Genomic DNA, 25,385 nt, shown 5'->3' on the forward strand with positions numbered 1-25,385 from the left:
CTCGCTGAAGACGTTTCTGTGTGGAGTGCTGGACGGGAGGTTGAGAAAGAAAGTGGCATAATTGTCGGCTCCATCGATTTCCCCCTAAGAAGGGTCCAGTGACAACCCGCCCTGCCCCGCAGATGGTGCTCAGCCTGGCCATGGACTCCAGAGAGGATGGGGACAGCTGGATGGAGGAACAGTGGGAGAAATGGTACAGTAGTGATGGGGCCTTTTACGCTGCACTTAACTGACCTTGGATCAGCCTCAGAAATGGGTCAGAATGTTAGTTTGGTGTGCATGCAGGACAATAATTGTAAGGGTTATGGATTTTAAGGTTTTTGTAATTTAATATGCGTGTATAATATTTCTAAACCTAAAATTAGGCTTGATTTGAGTGTTTTGCATACAAAATCATACAAATAATACAAATAACTCAACTGTGGCGTGCAAAACGACATTTATAGTTCTACTAGGTTTTTTCGCTTGACTGAATTTGTTATCATGAACAATTATTTTGTTCATCTTGTTATCTATCATGAAATGTGGGCGGCTGCACAAATGCAGGTATATAAAAAGGAAGTGCTGAGAAGTTAGTATGTCTGAATGCTTTTTAAAGCTTCATTTATCAGTAAATGGTTAAAAGATTTTGCTAGCTTGCAGACTGAGGTAAGGACACTTAACAACAGCTACTTTCTAAACATTATAGACTGAATAAGAAAGTAACTGTTATTGCTTAAGGAAGTTCATATGACGTGTTAAAACAAACAGTAGAAATGTGTTTTTGCTTATGCTTTCTTACAACAGATCTCCGTATGCATAACCTTTATAATTCTGAATATATATATATATGTGTGTGTGTGTGTGTGTGTGTGTGTGTGTGTTTTCCTGGTATTCCCTTAGTTATGGGGACCAAATGTCCCCACAATACCATTAAATTTTACCTTATGGTAAAAATGTATGATCCCCATGAGGAAAACAGCTTATAAATCATACTAAATGAAGTGTTTTGAAAATGTAAAAATGCATTAGGGGTACGGTTAGTGTGGGGGAATAGAATATACAGTTTGTACAGTATAAAAACCATTACATATCTATGGGAAGTCCCCATAAAACATGAAGACCAGTGTTTGTGTGTGTATATATAGCACTGCAGTATTCCTGAAGTTATCAGATCATACGGTGAGCCCTGCCCTCTCTGTGATTGTCTATAGTCTCGTGGAGGAATGACGTAGTGTGTGTCACTGTGTATGTGGGTGTGCTGCCACTTTTCAGGTTAACGCATGACATCAGTCTGAATGAATACGAGGATGATGACCTGTCAGAAGTAACAGAAATCACGGATGAGAACGGAATCACTCTCAACCACCTCGACCTCGACCCTGACCCTAAAGTAAGTCTGTACACCCTCAATTAGTCTGTTTTCATACAAGCTGGCATTTTGGGGAAAACCATATACATATTAATATCATTTATTTAGGTTATTTATATTTATCAACATTATACTTTTTTTCTTTCATTTATGTAATATATTTATTTAAAATATATATAAAATATTTGTAATTTTCGCAATTTACATTTTAAATGCGTTTTTTTACTCATTTATTTACATTTTATTTCACATTGAAGTTAGGCTTAATATTTTATGTATTTATATACATTTTATAACGTAGGCTAGGCTACATCTAGTTTGTAGAGTCAGGTTTACTCTGGTTGTTGAAGGTGTGCCAAAGCACCACCTGTACATGCCTATAAGGGTCATCAACATCTCTGAGTCTGAAGCTAATCTCCTTACAGCTCACTAGTAGACTACAAGACTAGTTCTGGAAGCAAAAATGGCACTTAACTTTAGACTGAGCCTGCATTAAGAAAAATATTTGTATATATCACTGCAATTGAAATGTAACTGTTTGAAATGACCTAGCCTAGGCTATACTGGGTTGAGCGATTTCCCGATTTTAATCTATTTTCATTTTGATTGACACAACTGTAGCCATGCCCATCCAATACAGCGCAATAAGCGTTGTGCTTTGTTGCTTTAGACATGAAAAAGTCTTAGCTTTCAAATTCTATCAATTTGATCACGAAATTCAAACGATAAATACCGTTTTGGCGCTCTTTTATGTGGAGTGACAGATCGCTGTATCGCCTCAAGTTCCGCACGGGAACTGAACTGATAATCTCTTCTTCTTTACTAACATAACTAGTTTACAGCACAAAATAAACATGGATGAACATCAGAAGGTATGTTGAAAGATATAGTAGGGCCTACAATTTACCGAAATACGTCATGTCTCATGTAATCGCTCAATCGGTGTTTCAAGACGTCAAAAAATAGCTTGTAAACATTGTCACATACATGTAGCCTACCTCAGAAAAGACATTCAATGTCCATGAGCTTCTACAGCTAGACAAATAAACTCAATAGAGTAGCATTTTGCTAAATATTTGCACTATATTGCATATTCATTGTATTTTAAACTTAAATATTTAATGTATGTTTGAATAAATCCGTTATGTTTTTATGACAGACACCATTTAAATGTGCATATTTCAAAAACGAGTTGAAACATAATAGTCATTAAAAAGTTATGGCAACTATTATTATAACATTATTATAAAAACTTCCTTTTTGTCATTTAAATGTAAGCAGCCCATACAAATCAGTAAATATTAACCCTAATACCAACTGCTTTTCTTCTATTTTCCCCCCTTGAGAATATTCAGTGTTAATGTGCATGATACATTATCACATAATCTATATTGAATCAAATCGAAATCAGAATTAAATCTAATCGCAAGCTTGTGAATAGATATCGAATCCAATTTGAATTTTGTGTCAATACCCAGCCCTACCCATTTCATCTGAAATTACACTTCTATGGTATAGCCTATATGGGCCACAATAAATGATATATCACTGGTTTATATATATAAACAGATATATCACTGGTTTAATTAACTAATGTGATTTTATTTATTAAACTCGTAAGTATTTTACATTTAAAGGATGACACATTGCATGCACAAATATTGCCTTTAAAAAAGTTCATCCAAAAATGTTTATTTGTTCACCCTCATGTCGTTTTAAAACTGTATCTTGTATTACTATTAGCTGTATTACTATGTTGAAAACAAAAGAAGGTGTTAGGCAAACATTAGTTACCATTAGCTTTCAGTGTATAAAAAAGAGCAGTTTGGACATCCAGCAGAATATCTCCTTTTGTGTTCTGTAAAAAAGCAGTCTTACAGGTTTGAAAAGACATGAAGGTGAGTAAATGATGACCAAAACTCACTTTTGCATGATCTAACCCCTTTGCTTAATTAAAATGTCAAAGAATGTCTGTAACTAAAGAGTATGATTAGTGTTAGACTATAGTAATCACAGTTATCTTAATTCAAAAACAGTAGACGTCAACAGGCAGTCCCCACCGCAAAGTAAAACGTGTATGTGTGGTTTATATCTCTCCACCCTAAAACCAAACAGTCACTTATCTTTCCATGAGACACAGTCATGCGGTCTCGAGTTGAATGAGGAATTATTTGAAGGTACAGAGCTTGGCGAGCAGTTTACCCAACAGCAAAAATAGATTTCTAGGTCAACGGCACAGCATTCGTTTCCATGTATTGCTGTCCGAATGTGTGTCGAGATTTCAGTATTCATATGAGTATGAGTGAGTATGAGTGAGTATAAGGTCACAAGAGGCTGTTGTGTTCAGAACCAATTAGCATAGCAGTCAATTAGCATTAGAGACATTAACACTGAGGGGAGATGTCAAACCCAATCACATCTGACTGTTTATCATGGATATCATCATCTAACCACTTAACCTAAACAAAACTCCCTGATTTAGGGTTTCACAACCCTTTTTTATGCAACAATTGACGATATAACATAAGTGTTTGTGCTAAGAATAGCTGTTTAAAGACAATAACTCAGCTTTTAGCATAATGTTATAAATTATCTGTCAAAGCCAATCACATCTGACTGTTTATCATGGATATTATCATATAACCACTTAAACTTAAACAAAAATTGCTTATTTATCTTTGCACAAGCTTTTTTAATGCAATAATTAGCATCATGACAAATAATGTTTATGCTAAGGCTGCGTTTAAAGACAAGGAAATTTAGCATTATTGAATGTTATAAATTCTTTCTAAGTCAATTACATCTGACTATGGATATCATCGAACCGCTTAAATGTCAACAAAAATCCCTCATTTATGATTTCACAAGCTTTTATAGGTGATAATTAGCATCATAACAAGTGTTTATTCTAGTAAATGCTGTGTTTAAAGACAATACGATAGATTAGCGTTATTGAACACGTTATAAGTTCTCTCTGTCAAAGCCATTCACATCTGACCATGGATATCATCTAATCACTTAAACTTAAAAATCCCTCATTTATGATTTCACAATCTTTTTATACAATAATTAGCATTGTAACATACATGTTTTTGCTGCATTCAAATGCAATGAGGCAGTTTAATGTAATGAACATGTTATAAATTCTCATTTCTGGGTGTGTTTATTTTGCTATGTCGTGTGACACGCCTCATTGTTCTCTGGGATTGAATTAGCTTTCCTTACAGCAGCCAGGAAGGGAGCCACAGGCTGATGTCATCACAGCTCTCTGATTGGCCGGCTGCCTCTGACTGCAGCTCCTTTGCTCTTGATTCTAAAGCTCTGCTGCCTGCTCTTCCCAGGATCACATGACCCAGCCGACCAATGGTACGCCGAGGAGCGGCCGGAGGAGGGGGGTGGTGGAGCTGCAGACGGAGATGCTCCACTTGGACCTGATTGATGCAGAGGGAGGAATCCAGGAAGAAGAGGAGGAAGAGGAGGACGAGAGGCGGCCGGTTGATGCCGTCGATGACAACCACAAGGAAGAGCAGGGCGCAGGGCTGCCTGTCACTCAGCCTCAGCTAAAGGATTTCATCCCTGCCGTCGCTATGGATACCTACCGGCCCAAGAGACCCACCACCCTGAATCTTTTCCCTCAAGTGCCAAGGACTCAGGTGAGATGGACAGTTTGGGCAGCGGCCTTTGGTCTTGTGATTTGCGTCCGAGGCAGATTAACAGGGGTTAGAAATTGTTTTACAGTAAGAGTGATGATTTTTTATACTGCACAAACAAGATCTCGAGCCATTCCCCTGGAGGGATGGGGTGTATTTTCAGTGTATATGCAAATCGTTGGCACGTAGCGTTTGGTTTTCTTTGATATTCCCGGCCGCTGATGCTGATGACGTTTCATGTTTGTGAGCTCCCACTCGGCCCACCTGCTATGAATCACTGCTGTCCGCCCTCCATGCGTAATGCAATCCGACAAGAAAGAGCGTGAGTGGATCATTACCGTTGACCTGTGAGGGTCAAACAGCAGGGGGCGGCACTTTAATGGGGCGATTTGAACAAAATATTACAAGGTGGGAGTAAAAAAACGTTTTTTTGGATGTCATATGTGGCGCTGCTTTTTTGTAAATTGGAATAGATTGACATTTTAGGGTTAGCAAATTGTCACTTTTTACTCCAGTATTTCTTAGTTTCATAAAATATAGTGAACATTTCTACTGTTGTTGTCCAGGAACCTTGTGTGACAACATGCCCCAATAGAAATGTAACACACTCTGATCTGACATTTTGCGAAAATCTTGTTGGTTTTATTATGTTCACTTGGGAACTGCAGCAAAAATATGATGATATCAGAATTTTAGTTGGGGGGAAAAATAGTAAAATCTCCATTACAATTCCCAAGCGCTAAAATGAAGTTATTTCACTGAAATTAAGTTTTAGTTTTTTTTTTTATTTAAAAAACACATTAATATAAAAATGAATGTAAAAAATGTATAAATACTATAATTGACCCTTTTCACAGACTGCTATGACACTTTTCCACAGTTATCAACATTGCAAATATAGTGGAGTTTTTAATATTTTCATTTAAAAAAAATGTAATGTACACATTTATGTTATGCTTATATTTTCACCACTGTAGAAGTCTACCCACCTATGATGACTTCTGCATCTGAGCACGTTGGAAATTTAAAAAGGGTCCAAAGTATAGATAATATAATACTAAAATAACACTGATCTAACCTTTTACCTTTTTAAAGTAAATCATTAGCAGTCATCCTTTCGCTCTCTCTATTTTGAAGTGCATTGTGGGTAATGAGGCAAAGGGAACTAAATGATTTAAGTAATGGCGCAGGACTGCTATCTCCTGAAAAGACTTCCAACCCAGACTTACTGAACTCAAATTGACCTTTTCTGTGTTACCAAATAGTGTTCAGTTAACGTGCTTGCTGCTGTAGTTTCTGATGTTGTCCAGAGTATTATAAAAAAGACATATGATTATAAATGAACATTCTGTCATTATTTACTCACCCTCATGTCAATCCAAATTTCAGATCACAATATTTCGCTGAACGTTCCAGCTGCTCATTTACATACATTGAAAGTCTCAAAAATACATTATTCCTTTATTATCCATTATTATCTTCATTTCACATAGGTCAATAATACAGGTTTGAAATGACACGAGGGTGAGTAAATGAATGCTAAACTATCCCTTTAACTTGCACTGAGTTGAAAATGCACATTAAACACAATGCAGTTTAATCTGTTTGGTCTGCAGTTATTGCATAACAATATTTACCATCTTATAGCATTAGTGCTGGCTAAAGCTATGTCCTGAATGTGTAAAACATGGATATATAAGAACTAATGTTTGTTATTAAGAATTGCAAAAGCCCACTTGTAAGATATATGATTTATGGTTATGAGGTTGACATGAAAGTGTTACTAGTGACTACAGACTGTTTTACAACTAGAGAAGATGGTGGATGACTGTAAATGTGCTTCCCTGTCTTTAATCTCGTAATCTTGGCTTGTTGCATCTCTCCACGTCTGCAGCATTGGCACAGCCGCGGGGCTCAAAGGGCATTTGAGGAATTAGCAAAGAGCTTTTACACAGTTATTGGGTAATACAAGTAAAACTGTGAAAAGTCTGCTCTAAAAATATCTACATTGTGATGAAAATATTTCAGCTAGAAAGCTAGAGGCCTGGATGTTGGCTGAAACCCTTTGAATAGATGTGAAGCGCTATTGACAACCTATTACTTCTGTAATATAACACATTTCTGAGCGAAATGGGATATTCAACTATTAAAAATGTTGGACAAGACTAGATTTTATGAGGAAATTATTGAATTGTTTACAGTCATGGCATACTTTGGAGGGGCTGTGATGTCAGCCAAAAGAGGATTGTAAAGATATATGCATTTTTTTTACTTCGAATAAATTGCATCAATGATTTGTCCACAATAACACCAGGAATGTGCATTAAGAAACTAATTAGGGTCATGTCAATTTTGACAGTCTCACGTTATTGACAAAGGAAAACAGTATGTTTTATTTTAATTTATTAATATATCTCTTTGAATTTTGTGGAAAAGTATTAAAACATACCGCCCTTTTTGACTATTTAAACATTTTATTAAATCAACACATATCTAAGTGTTCCCTTTTATTTAAAAAAAAAAATGCCTTTAGTTTGTCACAGATGTATAACATGATTTGCTATTTGCATATGGTTTTAGGTGCAGATACGTTCTTACTCTAGAAAGCATCTGATTGGACGAAACAATGTAGTGCAGGATGAGTCATCAATATTTCAGCTCCAATCCAAAAGTCATGTCTGGCCTAGGAAAATTGACATCTTTTTAATTTGTTTAAGAAATTTGTTCAAGTGCTTGGTGAGAATTGTTTTATTTGAGAGAATGCAATGAAACATGCCAAATTATTTGGCCAGGCGGTCATACAAAGAATTTATGAACGTGCAAAAACAAGAGAGAACCAACGAAATATTAATACATTTTTCATAGTAAAATAAAACCTGTAGCTGTTTTTTGCAAAATAACTTTGTCAGACCAAGTTTAGTGTTTTGTTCTTCACTCATATTCAAAATATTTAAAAAAATATATATACAGTTTCCTCATATTTTGATAGTTGTGTCATTGAAAACAAATATACGCTCCAGACATCACTTTTGTCTACTAATGTATGTATACATATAGTATATCTTATACTAGATTTAAGTGTCATATATTTATAAAGATTGCATAATTCTAAACCCACAGGAATATATTGAGACAGGCTTTGATTATTAAACTAGATCGCAATTTATTGTCGAGATAGAGTTTCTCCCATCTGGTTTCTTTCCTGATACCGTTTTTAGAGTCACTGGATAAGAGCCTCATTTCAGCCATCTGTGTCTTCCTCCTCCGTCACGAACACTAGTGTGTGTTCTTATCTACCCCCACACATACGCACACACTGACACTCTCTCACGCATGCCAATTCTGCATCGTTGATGGGCGCATTGCTATGGCAACATAGGAATGTCTGTGTTAAAGGTGCATTATAGACGCGTGGTCAATTGGTGAGTCAGCGATAGGAAAGAGCGGTAAATCAATCTGTCGGACTGCACTTCCTGTAACTCACTTGCTTTATGGATTGTACTCAAATACACTTTCTGGTTTCACTATGATAGAAAATCACCTAAAATGTAGTGGCAAGTAGTAATGCTGACAAAATCAATCATTTATCCAGGACGGAGAGATGTACACATGCCTGTCTCTGTGTTTTAGTGTGAAAAATAAATTAATTTGATTTATTAATTAATAAATTGCTGCCATTATTTAAAATACATTCCACTTGTTTTGATATTTTGTTATCTAATGCAATGACATTCTTATATTTTTAAAATGATTACATTTTTTATATACCTATTTATTTGTTATTTTAAGGTTCTGTAGAGAATGTATGTATTATCTTCATGGTAGTGTCCAAAAAATGTGGTTATCATATTTGTTTCTGTAAGGATTAATCTCAGCAATCCTGTCAGCACTTTGTATATTGAAAAATCCATCCCTCATTCTTTTTCTCCATTTTATTCGCAGGACACAATAAATAACAATTCCTTTGGTGAGAAAGAACGAAGGAAAGAAAAGAAAACCCGTTCTTCATCACCACACATTAAGGGTGAGTAATGGCCACACTTACCACACAAACGAACACGTCTGATGAATTGCTGAGACTTCAATTTTTTCCAAACAAGTAATTTTTCAAACTCATTTCTATGCATTAGAGGAATTACCATGAGATAAATGAAAGGAATACAATATATGTCTCATAATTGTGGGTGTTTTTGTAGTATTCGCCTCCACGGAATGAAAATGTGTTTACGTGCTGTAATTAACTTAATGGGATTTTCGTCAATCTACTTACCCAGAGAGTTCATCTGATGTCACTTGTGTCTGACTCTAACTAGAAGTATGAAAACATGTGTTTAAATGTCGTCTATGATAAAATACTTTCTCCTGTCCCAGTGTAATCCATTAAGGAGTGTAAACACTGTGGCTACCAGGCTATATCCCAATTGTCATGCTTTTACTATATACTAAAATTGTATACTTTGCTGATGATGGTAAATTTGCATTTGGTATGTGTAAGCATTAGCACTGAGTCCACAGACTTAAACGCATTACCTTAAAGTCAGCCTGAAATTAAAATAAAATATAGTTGTATGGTGTATAGCTATATTAATACCCAGCACCCAAAATACTATCAAAACACTCCAACGCAGGCTCCATTCTTCGCGAAAGATGGATATAAAAGCGCACAGGAAACAAAAACCTTGAAAAAATTATAAACGACCCCGCCAAATCACAGAGATGCCGATTCGCACGGGACTAATATTATCATAGGACCTCGGTGTTCGGCGAAATATGGTTGATCATTTGTGGGGGAATTTTTACTTTACAAATTACAGACATGGCTGATTCGCACGGGATTAAGATCACAGACAACCTCCGCATTTATTACAAATGACTAGAGGTCACCAGGTAATACTTATCCTGTGCGAATAGGGCTAATGTCTTCCAGTGAAACAACACACTTATCTCTGATGATGTATGATGGACTTCTTCAATCATATAGTCTGCTTAAACCCCGCCCTTTTTTACAATCAACTGCAAGCTCGCATTCCGATCTGCCTCCATCCAATCAACAAGCAATGGATTGAACAAAGACCCGCGCTACATTTTCTTCTTTTTGCTAATCCGTTTCACTCGAATGTACGTCATAATACAGAAGAAAAGATCTGTCGCTACTTTAGTCTCATCGTTTCATTCATTATTTATTTTCTTTTAGGTTCGTATATTTAAAAATTGTTGTGACGTCATATTTCTTGGTGAATTTCTTCAGTTGATTAACTATAATGAAACAGAATTTCTATACTGGTTTAAAAATCATCAGGATTCATTATTTCCTGTGCTGAGTTAAATGTAGTATTTTGTGTTTATGAGGCATTAACTGAAATTTTTACATAACCCCCTTCAAATGTTTTCCTCCATTAGGCTTATTGCCTAATGTATAATCTTCTGTGTGTGAAACAGGAGATCCGGCGGCCAAACCTGAGCAGGTTAGCCAGACCGATGGGGACAAAGTTCAGGCCAGGGCTGACACCAAACCACGAGGCCCTGCCTCCTCCACGAATAAAGCCTCAGCCGTTCGCACCAAGCAGCAGGACAAGTTGAACAAACCCAAAGTGGTGGCGCCCCTCACACAGGCAGTCATGAGGGAAAAATCCACGGAAGTGACCCTCATAGAGGGTGTCCTTGACATCCCGATCATTTGCAAGGAAAAAGCCCGGTATCACACCGTCAATGGCTATCGGGAACAAGTGCAGTATCCTGTTGAGAATGAAGATACGTGTGACCAGACGGTCGACAAAAACAAGGACTATCGCATTTCCGAAGGAAATGCCACTGAGGAGATCCACCTCACGCCGGTTAACGGGGAGCAGGAGCGACCGTTTCTGTCCCAGAGCAGCGACAGCAATCGCATGTCCATTAGTTCGGACACAGAGATTCCTCCCCTTCACAACTACCCATCGGCGGGTTGTCCGAACCCCTCCATTAGCGAGGAGGATGAGGTGTATCCACCCACACCCCCATGCCGGACTGTCAGCCTCAGCGACCCGGGGGATGCTAGTCAGTGGGCTGAAACCCGCAAGCCCAAAGTGGCGAAGGAGGACAAGGGAACCTTAAAGACGGTGGCGGTCAGCACGGATGCTTCGGGACTGACGTATGACTCGGTCAAGTACACCCTGGTGGTGGATGAGCATGCTAAGCTCGAGCTAGTGAGCATCAAGGACTGCTACAAAGGTTACGAAAGTGACAGTGACAATACAGTCTACGAGTCTGCCATCGACGATGATGAGGAGGATCAGGATGCGGACGAAGAGGAGGAAGAGTCGGGAGCGACGAGCATGAGGAGAGACACTTCCTGTTTGTCTGCGGAATCCACCACAGACACCACCTCAGACATGCCCCGTTCCCGCAAGTTCAAGAATGTCTTCGTGAATGGACGGTCACGTTTCTCTGGTGAGTAGTATGAGCTTAGAAAGTAGTTTGGAATTTAGAAATTAATTCATTTAGAATTCATGTTCTTAAAAAGTTTTTCACTTGGGGGTTTGTTGCAAATGTGCACAGATCTTAAAGGAATAGTTCACCTAAAAATGAAAATTATCCCATAATTTACTCACACTCAAGCCATCCTGGGTGTATTTGAGCTTCTTCTTTCAGCCACACGAAATCTGAGTTATTAAAAATTAATATCCTGGCTCTTCCCAGCTGTGTAATGGCATTGAATAGTGCCCAAGTTTTTAAAGATTCTCTGTTATTCCTTCTAATATGTTACAATAATTTGCTTTAAAGACCATGCACTCCCAGTACGTAGGTTATGACAGCTTTATGTCATAACCTATCCTGTAGAAGGGTTGAACGTGTCATATAATTCAGAGAGAATAAACGGCTAGGTGGAGTGTTTTACCAAAAAATGCAAGTGGGGTGTGAAAAAGCCTAGCAAGAATGGCAAAGGTCCAAGGGTTGAACCTTGTGGCACCCCTTCCATAATACATAATACAATAATTGCAAAGATTTTCCTCATTAACAGGTTTGCTAATATCAGACCCGCCTTTCACAAGCCAGGAGCAAGACTATGAAATTCAACAAGCACTACCTGCCGAAATGTCTCTTTCCCTTGTTGTTCAAGTGACAATGAACGTTTGTTCTCCCACTTAGGGGCTGAGTTTGGATTCTTCTCCTGTGTTATTAATGGAGAGGAAAGAGAACAGAGCCACAGATCAGTGTTCAGGTAAAGATTCAATCAAAGCCTGAGATGCACTCATTTAAAAAGCACAACAAAAAAGTGACTTAAAAGGGATATTGAAACATATACTGAGCATATTTTTTGAAGACCATTAGTGTTTTTTAATTTTCTTCATTTTATTATAAGAAATTGCATCATATTTAAGTTGAGAGATGAATACACTCATCAAGTTATGTACTGCATTTAATGTATGCAGTAATTACCTTTTTAATTGAATAGAATTTAAGTAATAATAATAAAAAGTAAAAAAACATAATAATAACATGCTTTGTATGACTGTTTCCTTACTGTATTTGTTTTATTATTGTTGTTGTTATTATTTTAAGTATCATTTTGTCATGAAAATATCACAATGCAAAGTAATTGTACTAAAAACAGGTTTATTCTTTTGATTTGTAGTGAAATTCACCCACAAACCAACTACAGCCAAACAAGATGACAGCACAAAAAAAACACAAAAAAAAACATGAGTAATAGGACAGATCTATACATACAAATTTATATTTTGTTCAAAGTCACACTCTACTCATGCGTGGTCCCCTAAACTCAATGTGTTTTGGAGTTCTCCTAATCATACCACATTTGACCTGAGCATTCCTAATTTTGGCTCGTTCACAGGTTTATTCCTCGCCATGATGATGAGTTGGAGTTAGAGGCGGATGACCCCTTACTGGTCGAGTTGCAGGCCGAGGATCTGTGGTGTGAGGGCTACAACATGCGCACTGGATCCAGAGGCATCTTTCCTGCATTCTACGCCGTCAAGGTGACAAAGGATGAACTTGTTAAAGGTAACAAGGCTTTGCTATGGCATTTTGAGTATTTTAATTTGTGTACATTGTACAATAATGTCCGTTTGCTGTGATTTATTCAGAGGTCAAACGTGACTGGATGGACAAATTCTGGGTGAAATTCCTTGGTTCTGTTCAAGTGCCGTATCACAAAGGGAACGATGTGCTTTGTGCCGCCATGCACAAGGTATACTAATCCATTTCTGTATTTTGCCCTGGATTTCCATATATTTACATAATAATTTCATGTTATGTTGTTTTTCATATGTAATCTGATGTTCATACGCAATCTGATTATGTCAACAGATAGCATCAAACAGAAGAACAACAATGCAGTTCAGCCCCCCTTCGCCTTGCATTCTGGAAATCAACACACGAGGAGTGAAAATCATCGTTCAGGATGACTGTCGGACTTCTGAAAGGGTTTGTATACACCTCAGAATAACTATAATATTTTTCCTAAAAATTACTCGCCAAGCATATGGTCGTTCCTGTCATATAGTACCTTATCAAATTAATATGTTGTGTTATTATTTATGGAAGTAATTCAGTAAAGGATTTAAGGGGTCAATTTAATTTTGATGCTTTAAACTTATATTTTAAGTATTTTTTAATCTTTTTAAATCTTTGAAATAATCTGATAATGAAATATTCTGATATCAATTGCTATCATTTTATCCATGGATGGAATATTTTTAACTGAGCGACACCCAGGGCTGGACTGGGACAAAAAATCGGCCCGGGCATTTTGGCCCAGAGCGGCCCACTATGATCAGATAAACACCACCCATCTTTGCACGCCCTTAATTATATGCATACCAACTCCTATTCATTAAAATCACTAATGCCATGTAATGAGTGAGTATAGGAACGAGTGAGAGTTAACAGATGAAATAAGTAAAAATTTGACATTTATTAATACAGTTGAACTATACTTCACAGTGGTGAATCCTAAAACAAGCTATAATCTGCATTAGCATAGCAATACAAGTTTTTCTTACAGGATTTTTGTTAAAACTGTGGTGGGTGGACCTTGGTCCTTCTAGGGGGGTTCGGGGTCATGCCCCCCCGTGAGAAAATTTTGTGCATTTTAATGTTAAATTCATCAATCTGGTGCACTTTGAGAGTTCAAAATTAAAAGCTCCAACCCATATTCAGTGTGCAAATTAAACAAAGAAAAATTTAAACCTCTTTTAGTTACAGTGTCTATTTACATTACACCTACTACATAATAATAGTTATAATATTAATCCAATGACAGTAATTGCCATATTTGTAAAACAAATGCACTAAAAAATAAAGGAAACTTTCATAATTAGTTTTGTACCGATTTCTATACTTGAAAGAGATAAGCACATGATCTTTTATTTTGACGCAAACTGCATCAAGCTTTTATTTTGGCGGAAAACATGGTTTACAAACGCCTCTCATTAGATTTCTAGTGAATTGCGGTAATTGTCAACTATGCAGATGTGGAAATAATCTGTAACTGGGTTATGGGTTCCTACACTCATGACATAGCCTAAGTGTTTTGAAAGTAGTTCTGCTTACCGCAGGCTCTACACTTTCTCATCTCTCTCCTGATCCTCCTCACTATCATCATCATCACAGGAGCTGATGAAGGGCAGAAAACATATATTTTGACACATAAAGCGTCTGCTTTAAGGGCCTGGTTCTATTTTTTCACGCTATTTCTCTGCACATTCCTTGAGTTTCTTCTCCATCTCGCTGACTATTTTGACAGATACACACTGACACTGCTGCACGCTCGCTCACTCGTTTAAAGTTGTGATTGGGCCAGCCCAGTGTCAATCAAGAAAAGAACCAATGGGCCGCTGATCTACGTGTTTCATGGGCTGATCTGTCAGAAAAAGAAAAAAAACTAACACTGACTTTTTTGGACCAATGCATTACACTGGCACAAACCCAGCGACGCCAATTTAGCAAAACAAAACCAAACGAATGGGCCACCGATGTACAAATTTTATGGGCCGTAAAAAAAATTGTATGTAAAAGAGTATGAGATGTATCGGCCCAAAAAGCACGTCGGCCCACCGGGAAAATGCCCGGTATGCCCAGTCCAGCCATGGCGACACCGACTAATGCTACAAAACCTTACATAAGTCATATAATCTATTGCAAATACTTGCTCATGTTAATTCTATTGTTGTCCTACCAAAATGATGTCACTTCCTGAAAGATGATGTCATTAAGGATATGCCTTTTGTTAGTAAAAGTGATATTAACTGATTAAACCTATGAAATAATTATTAATAAAGAATAATCTCAAGAAAACGTTTTCAAGTTTTACATTAGAAGAAACACTTTGAATAAATTCATATTAAATTAAAATTATTTATAAATTTAATAATATAATATTTATTTGAAAATATTAGGAGTTTAATCTAAATATTCAAATTATTTAAAAAAATCTAATCAATGTGATTTCTATATTTGAAATATTCATGATGACATGAAATAGCATAGTAGGCATGAACCACACGGCACTGTTTGAAGCGCTCTCAATATTACCTGTAGATTTGTGATTTGGAAATGGACTTTGACATTTGACCCCATGGAGGCGGCGTCTAGTTTAATGTGACTAGATGTTGCCACCAAAAGGCTCTTCCACTCATCTGAACTCTGTGACGCAACATTTACGGCTCCACAGTTAAGCAATGAAGCGTCTTAAGAATGCGGGGGAGTCTTGCCCCCTAAGCCCCTCTGAGTGAATTTGTGAGCGCGCTCAGTGATGTTAATCGCAGGCTGAGACGACCTCACACTGCAGTGACATCATGTGCTTCCTGCTTACACTAATGTGTTCCAATCCCTGCTGCTGATTAGACCACTCAGTCTTTCTTTTCATATTTTACAGGGTGAGAAGTGCTTTCACTTTTTCCAATTGAAAAACATCTCCTTCTGCGGATGCCATCCAAAGAATAACAAGTGAGTTTGAACAAATGCATGGTTTTTCTCATCATGCTTTTATTAGAAATAAAGGGTGAATTAGGGCTTAAATAAATTAATAAAAGAATTGAAGTAAATTTTAATAAATTGATAAATAATGAATAGATTTTTTGCGTACTCTACCTTTCAAAGGTTTGGGGTTGGCAATATTTTTTTTAAGAAGTCTCATGCTCACAAAGGCTGAATTTGTTTGATCAAAAATACATTAAAAACAGTAATATTGTGAAATATTATTACAATTTAAAACAACTATTTTCTATTTTATTATATTTTCAAATATAAAATATACACAACTGAATTTTCAGCATCATCACTCCAGTCTTCAGTAACATATGATCCTTCTGAAATAGTATGTTTTGATTTGCATACAAGATTGCATTTTGATTTCAAGATTTGCTGCTCAAGAAACATTTATTATCAATATCACTGTTGAAATGTCAATATTTTTGTGGAAACCATTTTTCAGGATTGTTTAATGAATAGAAAATACAAAAGTACAGCATTTATTTGAAATAGAAATCTGTTGTAACATTATGGGTCAATTTAATGCATCCTTAAAAGTATTAATTTCTTTCAAAATCTGAATGGTAGTTTAGATGCAGTGACTAATATAAAATTCTTAATCTGGGACTGAGAGCTTGTGGTCACTTATATAAAGCTGTAAATACAATAACCCCATTTTTATCTAGCTACACCGCCCCCTACAGGAAACCAAGAGAACACACAACAATGACATGAGTCACATTCTTGACAGTAAATACTTGTGTGTTTCTTTCAGGTATTTTGGACTAATAACGAAACATCCAGCATACCAGAGGTTCGCCTGTCACGTGTTCTTCTCAGATGATACAACCACAAAACTGGCTGAATCTGTAGGGTGAGTTCTCCAGTCACTTCAAGATTACACGCGATTTTCTTTCTCGACTTATTTCCTCTTGAAACACTAACTTATGTATTTGAGACATATCCCACTTATTTGATATACTGCTTTTTGCTTACTACTATATTTAGAGATACATATACAGCAGTAGCCTAAACAAATGTGTGATTTAATAGTTGTTAGTTGTTTGAAGGTCATATATTAGCCGGAGGGACGTCATATTATCTAAAAATGTTATAAAATTATATATTTTCTCAGAAAATTTTTACATAAATTTTACCTACATCAATCTACTAAAAGTTATTTTAAAATTGGCACTAATGAACTTTTGTGTTCGGTTCTGTATCTGAGTAAAGCATAAATAAAAACAAAACTCTCTAAAATCACATCTAGACCTTTCCAAAATGCAGTTAAAATATGACTTTGTTGCACACAATATAAATATGTATGTAAATAGTTTTTCTTTGTTTGAACAGGAAAGCTTTTCAGCAATTCTACAAAGAAAATATGGAATATTCCTGTCCGACAGAAGACATCTTCCTCGAATGACCTTCGGTCTATTTGTATTTTTGCATTATCACATACTATATGAGGTGTTGCATGATGGTGGTTTTGATCCTCTTTGTAACGTGTCATGTTGATAATATAATGTTGACGTCTATTTCAGACAAATGTTAAAATCGAAACGGATATCGGCCACACCGCAACTACTTTCACCTCGTACATCTTGAGTATTATTGACTGGTGTAAAGCCTTACGAAGTTTAATAACTAAAAAAATGTTCGATGTAACTTGTAAAAAATCATTTCTGTGCGAAGTTTGGTTTCATCTGAATTAATTCGAAGCACAATGTTTGATGCATTAATGATGGACAGAAAAGAGATCATAAAGCTAGACTGGATCCAAAATCAAGTTTTTCTCAGAAACCAAAGCTTTACTGGGGCTCGTCCTTCTTCAGTCAGAACGGATGTGAGCCATGTAATTGAACTCAGCCCAGTTTGTCCATCTGGTGTCCCTGACCCGCTTTGCACCACAGGTTAAGACCACTTTCCAACATTTCCCACATCGTATTAACAACTCTTTGAACCCAAGGTTATGAATCCCTGATCCAGACCATTAAAGTGCAGTCACATTTATCGTTGTTTAGCGAATTTTCATAGTCAAAATCAATAGGAATTCTACGGAAGGCTACTTGATTTCAATTCACCCAGAGCGCATTTTTGAGAGTAAAAAATGTCAGTGGAATGAAAAAAAAAGCAAGGTCTAGAGACGCGTTGACTGACTGCCGCGTTTTAGAGAACTCAAAAGACGTGAGATGCGAGCGTAAAGGTCAAACACGATCGTTCACACACGGATTGTTCACACAGATTGTGTATTTGCTCTAAAAAATGTGAGAGACAAGCCAGTGGAACAAAAAGCGCAAGGTCTAGAGAGCATTTTTTTAAAAGCTGACAAACTTTTAACTTGAGCGCCATGTTTTTAAATGCCGTGTCTACACCGCAGTACAACGTGATGCGAAAAAGCAAATAGAACTCATTATAATCAGTGATGCTGTCTACAGTGAATGCGTCGCGACAGTAAACTGATGCCCCGTTCTATTTCTGATGTACTCCATGTGTTCGCGCTACTTCTGATATGAAGGACAAATGGATTTGCAATGGTTGCTTTGTCGCGTCCAGTATGGACTGCTTCGAGCTGACAATGGTTGCATCCAGTGTAGACATGTCATGTGCAAGACGCAAGTGCAATGGTTAACAACATCCGTCTAGCGCTTTTACATTGAAAAACAATGGTAAAGTAGTGCAGTGGAATGGAAAAAAAAGGTATTCTGTATGAACGCCCCCTAGAGCATTAAAGGGGTGGTATAATGCCCTTTTCACAAGATGTAAAATAAGTCTTTGATGTCCCCAGAGTGTGTATGTGAAGTTTTAGCTCAAAATAACCAACAGATATTTTTATATAGCATGTTAAAATTGTCACTTTTTGAGGGTGAGCAAAAACGCATTGTTTTGTGTCTGTTCCTTTAAATGCAAATGAGCTGCTGCTCCTGGCACAGAGGGCGGAGCTTCAACAGCTTGTGTCCTTTTACCTCATATGGACATGCACTGAAAATTTCAAAACTTTTAGCCTTTTATGTTCAAACCAGAGTCCGACAATGATGGAGAGACGTGACGACATGTAGAATGCAACAGGACAATGGTTAGTTGATGGGTGTATGTTGCTGATGTGGAGTTAACTATCTTATAGTCATTGATTAGCATATTCTGTCATGATAATCTATAAATGAGTTCCCGGGGGAGGGGTTTATGTAAATTTTAGGGTTGGTGATCTTTAAAAGCAAATATCTCCTTTGCTTTGAACTTTGAGCGTTGTAACTTTACAGATGTTGTTTATGCTCAAACAGCAACATTACACACTAACTAAAATTAGAAAAGGTAAATCATAATCAACCACCCCTTTAACAAAGAATTCCATTCCACATTTTTCCCTTGTCCATTCCACAGAGCTACTTTTTCATTGTTTTCCAGTGTTTACGGCCCAATGCCACAATTTCAAGTGTTCTAGGTTAAATTGGGTACTTGCTGCCGTTTATCTGTGCACAAAGACTCACAAATACAATATAGCATCCATGCTTACTTCTGTGAATGTTTTTTCTTTTTGGTTCTCGTATTCAATGTTTATGTGTGCTTAGATTCCCATAAGTTGCTCTGTTAAACAGAGCATAGTCTGGGCCTTTTTGCATTCTGGTTCAATCTCAGAATCCCTGGCATATGTAGCTGTGAAAACCAAATAATTTTATTTTCTTTTTACATATTATATTAGATATCCTATTTATTACTATACAAAATGGAAAGATCTCAAAGTATATATTATTCTGGCACCTGAAATATATATAAGGAGAGAATGCAACACTGTCATAATGACAGAAAGGCCTGTATAAATGGTGCTGAGGAATACTGCTGCCTGGTAGTGAAAAATCTGTGCTTGCTCATTTTTTGTTTTCCTGATACAAAAAAGGAAAGGTTTTATTAAAGCCAAGGCCTAAAATGGACCCATCTTGACCAGTCCTTTCAAAATGGCACATCCTCACAGCATGCGCTTACCTAATATGCAATATTCACAAAATGAGCAGTCTTAATTGAATAATCTGCAGAAATGGCGTTCTGTAGAACAGTTTCTCACTGTGCGTGAAGATATTTTGCTTGGTACGGCCATTTTGAAAGGTGGTGACCATTTGTGTCTGCAAAAAATATTTGCGAACCGATCCTGCAAAATCACAAGTTGTGCCTATTTCATCTGTTATCACTGTACATTGTTTTGTTTTTGTTTTTTTGAATGATCATAACTGTTATGTGGAATCCATAAAATTAAATCCTATTTGTAAATGGATTGTCCCGGTGTGTTATTGCTAACAGTATGTCAGTCATGAAACTCTAGAGGGCGCATGCTGATAGGTTTACATGCAATCACATCATTACCGCATGGCACACGCTGATTGGCCTTTGCTAGTCCTGCAGCCAATGAGATTGCTTCCTCAATATTTAAATAGTCTGGTTCAGTGTTGTTCAGTGTTGTAAGCTAGTCCTGCAGCGTGCTATCAGAGTTCCTCTGAAACCCTCCACCTCCCCCAGCTCCACCTGCCACTACGGTTTCCTTGATACAACAGTTCTATGTTACTATTAAGTAACTGACATTTCAGACACAATATGGATGGCTAATTTGTTTATTTTATGGTTACAGCAATGAAAGTAAGTGGGTTACAGTGTAACCCATAGAAATGGAAGAGTGAGCGCAGACAGGCAGAGAGATGCATCAGGACTGTTGGAACGCCACTTGTCTAATCAAATCGGTGAACCAGCATAACTGCTGTCTAAAAAAAGCAAATGCTAGATGCAGATGCTAGCAAGCAGGTATGTACGTGTTAATTCTCAGAGGAGTCTGTCTCCTCCGTGGAGCCGTCGCTCTCCATTTCGATCCTCTTGCGTTGGTGCAGGGACTTGCGTGGCGAGGCCTTCTTGGACGTCTCCTTCTGTCCCGCAGCGCTGCTGCTGCTGTTGTTGGACGTTGGGCTGATGGCAACTTGAGCTATGCTGGAAGATTCACAGAAACATAGTGTCAAATCTATTACATCTCAAATCTACCCTCTAGCATATTAGCTTTCAATAAAATATGTTAAATATAAAAAGACTGTTAGCACGCTCTCCGTCTTTTAATAAAAGACGTTTTAGTTAACCAGCAAGTGACTGTAATATACTCTTTGAAGCAAGTCCGTCTCTCTCACAGTCTCTCCAGCTCCTGGTCCATCTCTGGATCAATCAGCAGGTCCGATTTATTGGGAAGAGCACCTGATAATTATATGAAAGAAGATAAAGCATTCAGTTCACATGTCTAACTATCATAAGAACAAAAGTTACATGTATTCAGAAATACAAGTAAGCGTTTTATATGTGACCCTGGATCACAAAACCAGTCTTATGTTGCACGGGTATATTTGTGGCAATAGCCAACAAAACATTGTATGGGTCAAAATTATAGATTTTTCTTTTATGCCAAAAATCATTAGGATATTAAGTAAAGATCATGTTCCATGAAGATATTTTGTAAATTTCCCACCTTAAATATATAAAACATGTATTTTTGTGAGTGAATGCAGCACTATCGCCAATAGAAATGGACAACTTTAAAGGCGATTTTCTCAATATTTCGATTTTTCTGCACCCTCAGATTCCAGATTTTCAAATAGTTGTATCTCGGCCAAATATTGTCCTATCCTAACAAACCATACATAAATGGAAAGATTATGTATTCAGCTTTCAGATGATGTATAAATCTCAATTTAAAAAAATTACACATAAGACTGATTTTGTGGTCCAGGGTCACCTATTAGCAAATACTCACTGATGTCTTGGTTTACTCCCTCATGTTTGGCCAAGGCCAACAGAAAGCTATAGAAAGACACTCGCTGACTGCTCTCTAATATCTCCTTAATGGCAACAGTGGAGGGAAACCTGGGAAAAGATGAGATCAATATCATGTTCTAAAGTTAGTGGGTAACAAATTACAAGTAACGCAAATTATGTAATCAGATTACTTTTTTTAAGTAACTTGTAAAGTTGATGAACCAATTCAACCATACTAATATGCACAAATGACTTCAGTTAAACATCACATTTGTGTTTCTTTTTTATGATTATTATTACTGAAGTAAAGAGTGTTAATAAACTTTCTTCTCCTGGGTCCTTCTGCAATCTAGAATGGCAGCACAGCTGAAAGGTTTGTTTGAGCTGCGTCCTCTTACTGTACAGGCGTGAATGTGCATTCCTTCAGCAAGAGGTTTATTCATTTCACTTTTGGCTTGAAAGGGCCTTTACAAGTTTTTTTTTTTTTTTTTTTTTACAGTTTTTAAAGTTTTACAGTTTTTTTTGTTATGAAAAAACAAACAAGCAAGCCCAGCCATTGTGAGAAAAAGTAACGCTAAAATAACGTAACACATTACTTTCCATAAAATGTAACTAAGTAACGCAATTAGTTACTTTTTAAGGAGTATTAACGTAATATTGTACAATTTGTAATGCATTACTTTTAAAAGTAACTTTCCCAAACACTAGTGAGGATGGTTATAGTAGCTTCCATTGTAGAGTAAAACTTAGTATATAAGCCTAATATTATTTTCAAATTTGATTGAAATATAGATGCAACAACATAATAAAATTAATTAGTAAATAAAATGATTTAATAATATATATTTTTCTTATTCATTTGTTACTTATAAGTTAAAAATAGGTCCACAATAAATCTGCACACATTTTCTATACTTACTGAGAAACAAAATGCTGTAATTCTACAGAATTAAATGGAGCTAGTGTTGTGATTGTTAACTAAAAATATTAAAGATAATTTTCTGTCATTGATATAAAATGCAATAAAATATAAATATTAAATTAAAAAGTTGCCTTGGAAACTAGGCTAATTGATATAAATAATTGTAAGTTGAAACAAAATTGAAACAAAAAATAAATTAAAAAAAATAAAAGCAACGAACATACTAAAAAAAAAAAAGTCAAAACCACATAACAAAATTACTTAAACTTAAATCAAAATGAAAACTGAAAATATAAAAATAAAAGCTATTACAATAAATACTATAATAGTATATAAATAATGAATGAATGTCTTACTTGTGTTTGAACCTCTCGCAAAGTCCCTCTATACATTCACAAAAGATGGAGGAGTCTACGCCTTCTTGAGCGTCCGGCTCCTCGTTGGCTGCGCTGGATAACTGTTCCACCGAGGTGGAGGTCGGGACTATGACGGTGTTTGGGTTCTTCCCTGACAACAGGTCTTGGTAAATCACAGACACACTCTCTACAAACTCTGTGAAAGTGGATGAAGATTAGATCATTCTGATGAAAGGAGGAGCCTCGGGTAACCATAGCAACGCTTACACGTGGTGATGATGTCACTGGCCTTTTGTTACACCTGTTCAAATCTCAAGGTCAAGTGCAGCTTTTGTGTTAGCAAGACCTTTAAATATCACCAGTGCTTTTGCGATTGGGTGGTTAAGAAATTACACCTGAATCTAATTTCTTAACATCAAGATTTTACTTTTCATTTTATATGAATGTATAAGGAAAATTTTATGTTTTTTAATTGCTATAAGTGGTTACAATTCACTTAATATGTTTACCATAAAGTGGGTTATGTGATGTACAGACATACAGACGTCATAAGCAAAGTGCAGCTTAATATTATAGTATATTATATTATATTATTAGTTAAATACCTTCATAATAGAACTGGATTTGGAATGAATAGATAAAATCGGAGAATGACAGACAGTCAGTGGCATCGTCTATCAGGACAATCCTGCGATAGAAAGAAAACATTAAAGTTATTCAGTTAAATATCAATGTGAAAGGAGGGAAATGTCAAAGAACCATCAAACAGCAAATATGAAATTACCTGGCTGTGTTTTGTACCATCTCAGTGGGAAAGTCAGGGCATAACAGTTGTAAAAGTGAACTGTATTCTGACATTGCCAACAGATCTGCAAAAAGAAACAGCTGCATTTGTTCAATGTACCAAACAACGATGCAAACAACTGAAGTAAAGTGTAGTGGCATGACAACAAATGGCGTATTTGCCTCTGCTTACCCCCATTCTTTCCAATCTGTCGGAAGCATTTCCAGAAGATATGGATGAAAGACTCTCTGTTATGAGGTGTTGCTTTGATGTAACTGAATTCCCTGAAGAGCACATGATTCCCATTCTTCACACTAGCAAAACTGCAAAATTATTATTCGATTATGTTATACTTTGGGACATGTACCATGGTAGTATCTCTATTAGCTTTAGTATCATGGAGTACCATGATAATGTGTCCTCAAATAATAATTATTTATAATAACTTACTATTCTGCAAAATATCGGACCACACCAAATTGAGTGTATTCCTCTTTATGTTCAAGTAGCTGTGTGACTGCATCATTGAGATAGAAGAGGACATTCGTTTCAGCTGGAAAGTAAAAAAGAAAAGGCGATGCCATGACAGTAGTGTGTCTGTGTTTATACTTTTTAATGCAACTGTCAATCATTCTGCAAGCAGGCATCTTGGAACCGACTGCAGCTTATCAGTCTGCGCACCAACAAAACAACCACACAAGGGACAACCGTAACATAGCCTACCTAAATACTCGTCAACAGTGAGGCTGAAACGATCCGTATTCATTTTCATGATTTTTATGGTTTGCTGGGATGCAGATGCGGTTCATGACTCTCCTGGTAGCCCATTCAGAATGTCCTTAAAGATGCTTTAGCGGTCAGTGTGCCCACTCTGCACTGACGACACTGACTACAGCGCATCAAATAGGCTAGTAAGGATTCATGCGCACAGTTTCTTAGGACTTCGTGCTAAAATTAAAGGCAAACCTTTATATTACTCTATTTAGATACACTTTATTATCTTATTTTAAAAATATAGGATCACTGGAATTCGATATTTGCGTGTTTTCCAGGAATATTTATTTCGAATTTGAGTCATTACCACAGTATCTTGGCTCAAATTCATCCAGGGATATAAAAAAACCAATAGACGACGCGGTCGAGCAGCACGTGACACAACACGGAAGTGAGCGCTGGGTGGAGTCTCACCCTCGTTTTTGAAAAATGCTCGGCTGTGTTTCGTCAGTTTTTGTTGATGCAGCCGCGGCTATGGAAACCCGCGCATGCGCAGCACAGCTGTTTACTGCGCCCATATGGCTTTCCATTTAAATACTAATCCACGAGGATGAGGATCTGTATTTTTGTGCTGCAACAGTTTGCACACATATCAATTCCAAAAGCACTGAAATCCATATAAGAATTAAGGATCCTGATAGACATTTTACTATTTAGATCTGCCACAAACTAGGAAAATATATACAGAATACCTACTCAAATGCACGCTAAAGAAGTATTTTGTTCATAAAATACCTAGATTTTATTTGTAATAGATATGTAATGTTATATATTGCAAAACTGTTAACAATTGCCC

General features: G+C 36.7%; 2 protein-coding genes across 3 annotated transcripts; one reads left to right on the top strand and one right to left on the bottom strand.

Annotated features, from left to right (window-relative positions):
* Nucleotides 1–1,259: 1,259 nt before the first annotated feature.
* On the top strand, nt 1,260–20,238 carry mapk8ip1a (mitogen-activated protein kinase 8 interacting protein 1a). Its single transcript, XM_084094742.1, has 11 exons — nt 1,260–1,372; nt 4,693–5,004; nt 8,944–9,025; nt 10,441–11,430; nt 12,130–12,202; nt 12,836–13,005; nt 13,089–13,192; nt 13,312–13,428; nt 15,881–15,951; nt 16,751–16,849; nt 17,329–20,238. Exons 2-11 carry the CDS (start codon nt 4,699–4,701, stop codon nt 17,399–17,401), a joined length of 2,085 nt encoding a protein of 694 aa, XP_083950868.1. The 5' UTR covers nt 1,260–1,372; nt 4,693–4,698; the 3' UTR covers nt 17,402–20,238.
* A 322-nt stretch (nt 20,239–20,560) lies between these two features.
* On the bottom strand, nt 20,561–24,728 carry cstpp1 (centriolar satellite-associated tubulin polyglutamylase complex regulator 1). Of its 2 annotated transcripts, none has more exons than XM_084094751.1 (9): nt 24,539–24,728; nt 24,266–24,368; nt 24,008–24,138; nt 23,816–23,900; nt 23,637–23,719; nt 23,032–23,227; nt 21,752–21,861; nt 21,135–21,198; nt 20,561–20,943 (listed from the first exon to the last, which is right to left on the bottom strand). In XM_084094751.1, exons 1-9 carry the CDS (start codon nt 24,585–24,587, stop codon nt 20,775–20,777), a joined length of 990 nt encoding a protein of 329 aa, XP_083950877.1. In that variant the 5' UTR covers nt 24,588–24,728; the 3' UTR covers nt 20,561–20,774. The 2 variants fall into 2 exon arrangements, with proteins under 2 accessions (XP_083950877.1, XP_083950878.1); XM_084094752.1 differs by having other exon boundaries at nt 21,108–21,198.
* Between the last annotated feature and the right edge of the window lie 657 nt (nt 24,729–25,385).

This window comes from Abramis brama (assembly GCF_963993115.1).
Source record: "Abramis brama genome assembly, chromosome: 20".
Classification (NCBI taxonomy): Eukaryota; Metazoa; Chordata; class Actinopteri; order Cypriniformes; family Leuciscidae; genus Abramis; species Abramis brama.

What these genes read in the sequence shown, in the direction of transcription:
- mapk8ip1a (XM_084094742.1), top strand. Translation starts at nt 4,699, where the DNA reads ATGACCCAGCCGACCAATGGTACGCCGAGGAGCGGCCGGAGGAGGGGG. An exon ending in TGGACGGTCACGTTTCTCTG is followed by an intron (nt 11,431 to 12,129) that starts GTGAGTAGTATG and finishes TCTCCCACTTAG; the next exon opens with GGGCTGAGTTTGGATTCTTC. An exon ending in AAACTGGCTGAATCTGTAGG is followed by an intron (nt 16,850 to 17,328) that starts GTGAGTTCTCCA and finishes TTGTTTGAACAG; the next exon opens with GAAAGCTTTTCAGCAATTCT.
- cstpp1 (XM_084094751.1), bottom strand. Translation starts at nt 24,587, where the DNA reads ATGAAAATGAATACGGATCGTTTCAGCCTCACTGTTGACGAGTATTTA. An exon ending in GTCCGATATTTTGCAGAATA is followed by an intron (nt 24,139 to 24,265) that starts GTAAGTTATTAT and finishes ATAATTTTGCAG; the next exon opens with TTTTGCTAGTGTGAAGAATG. An exon ending in AATCCAGTTCTATTATGAAG is followed by an intron (nt 23,228 to 23,636) that starts GTATTTAACTAA and finishes CCACTTTCACAG; the next exon opens with AGTTTGTAGAGAGTGTGTCT.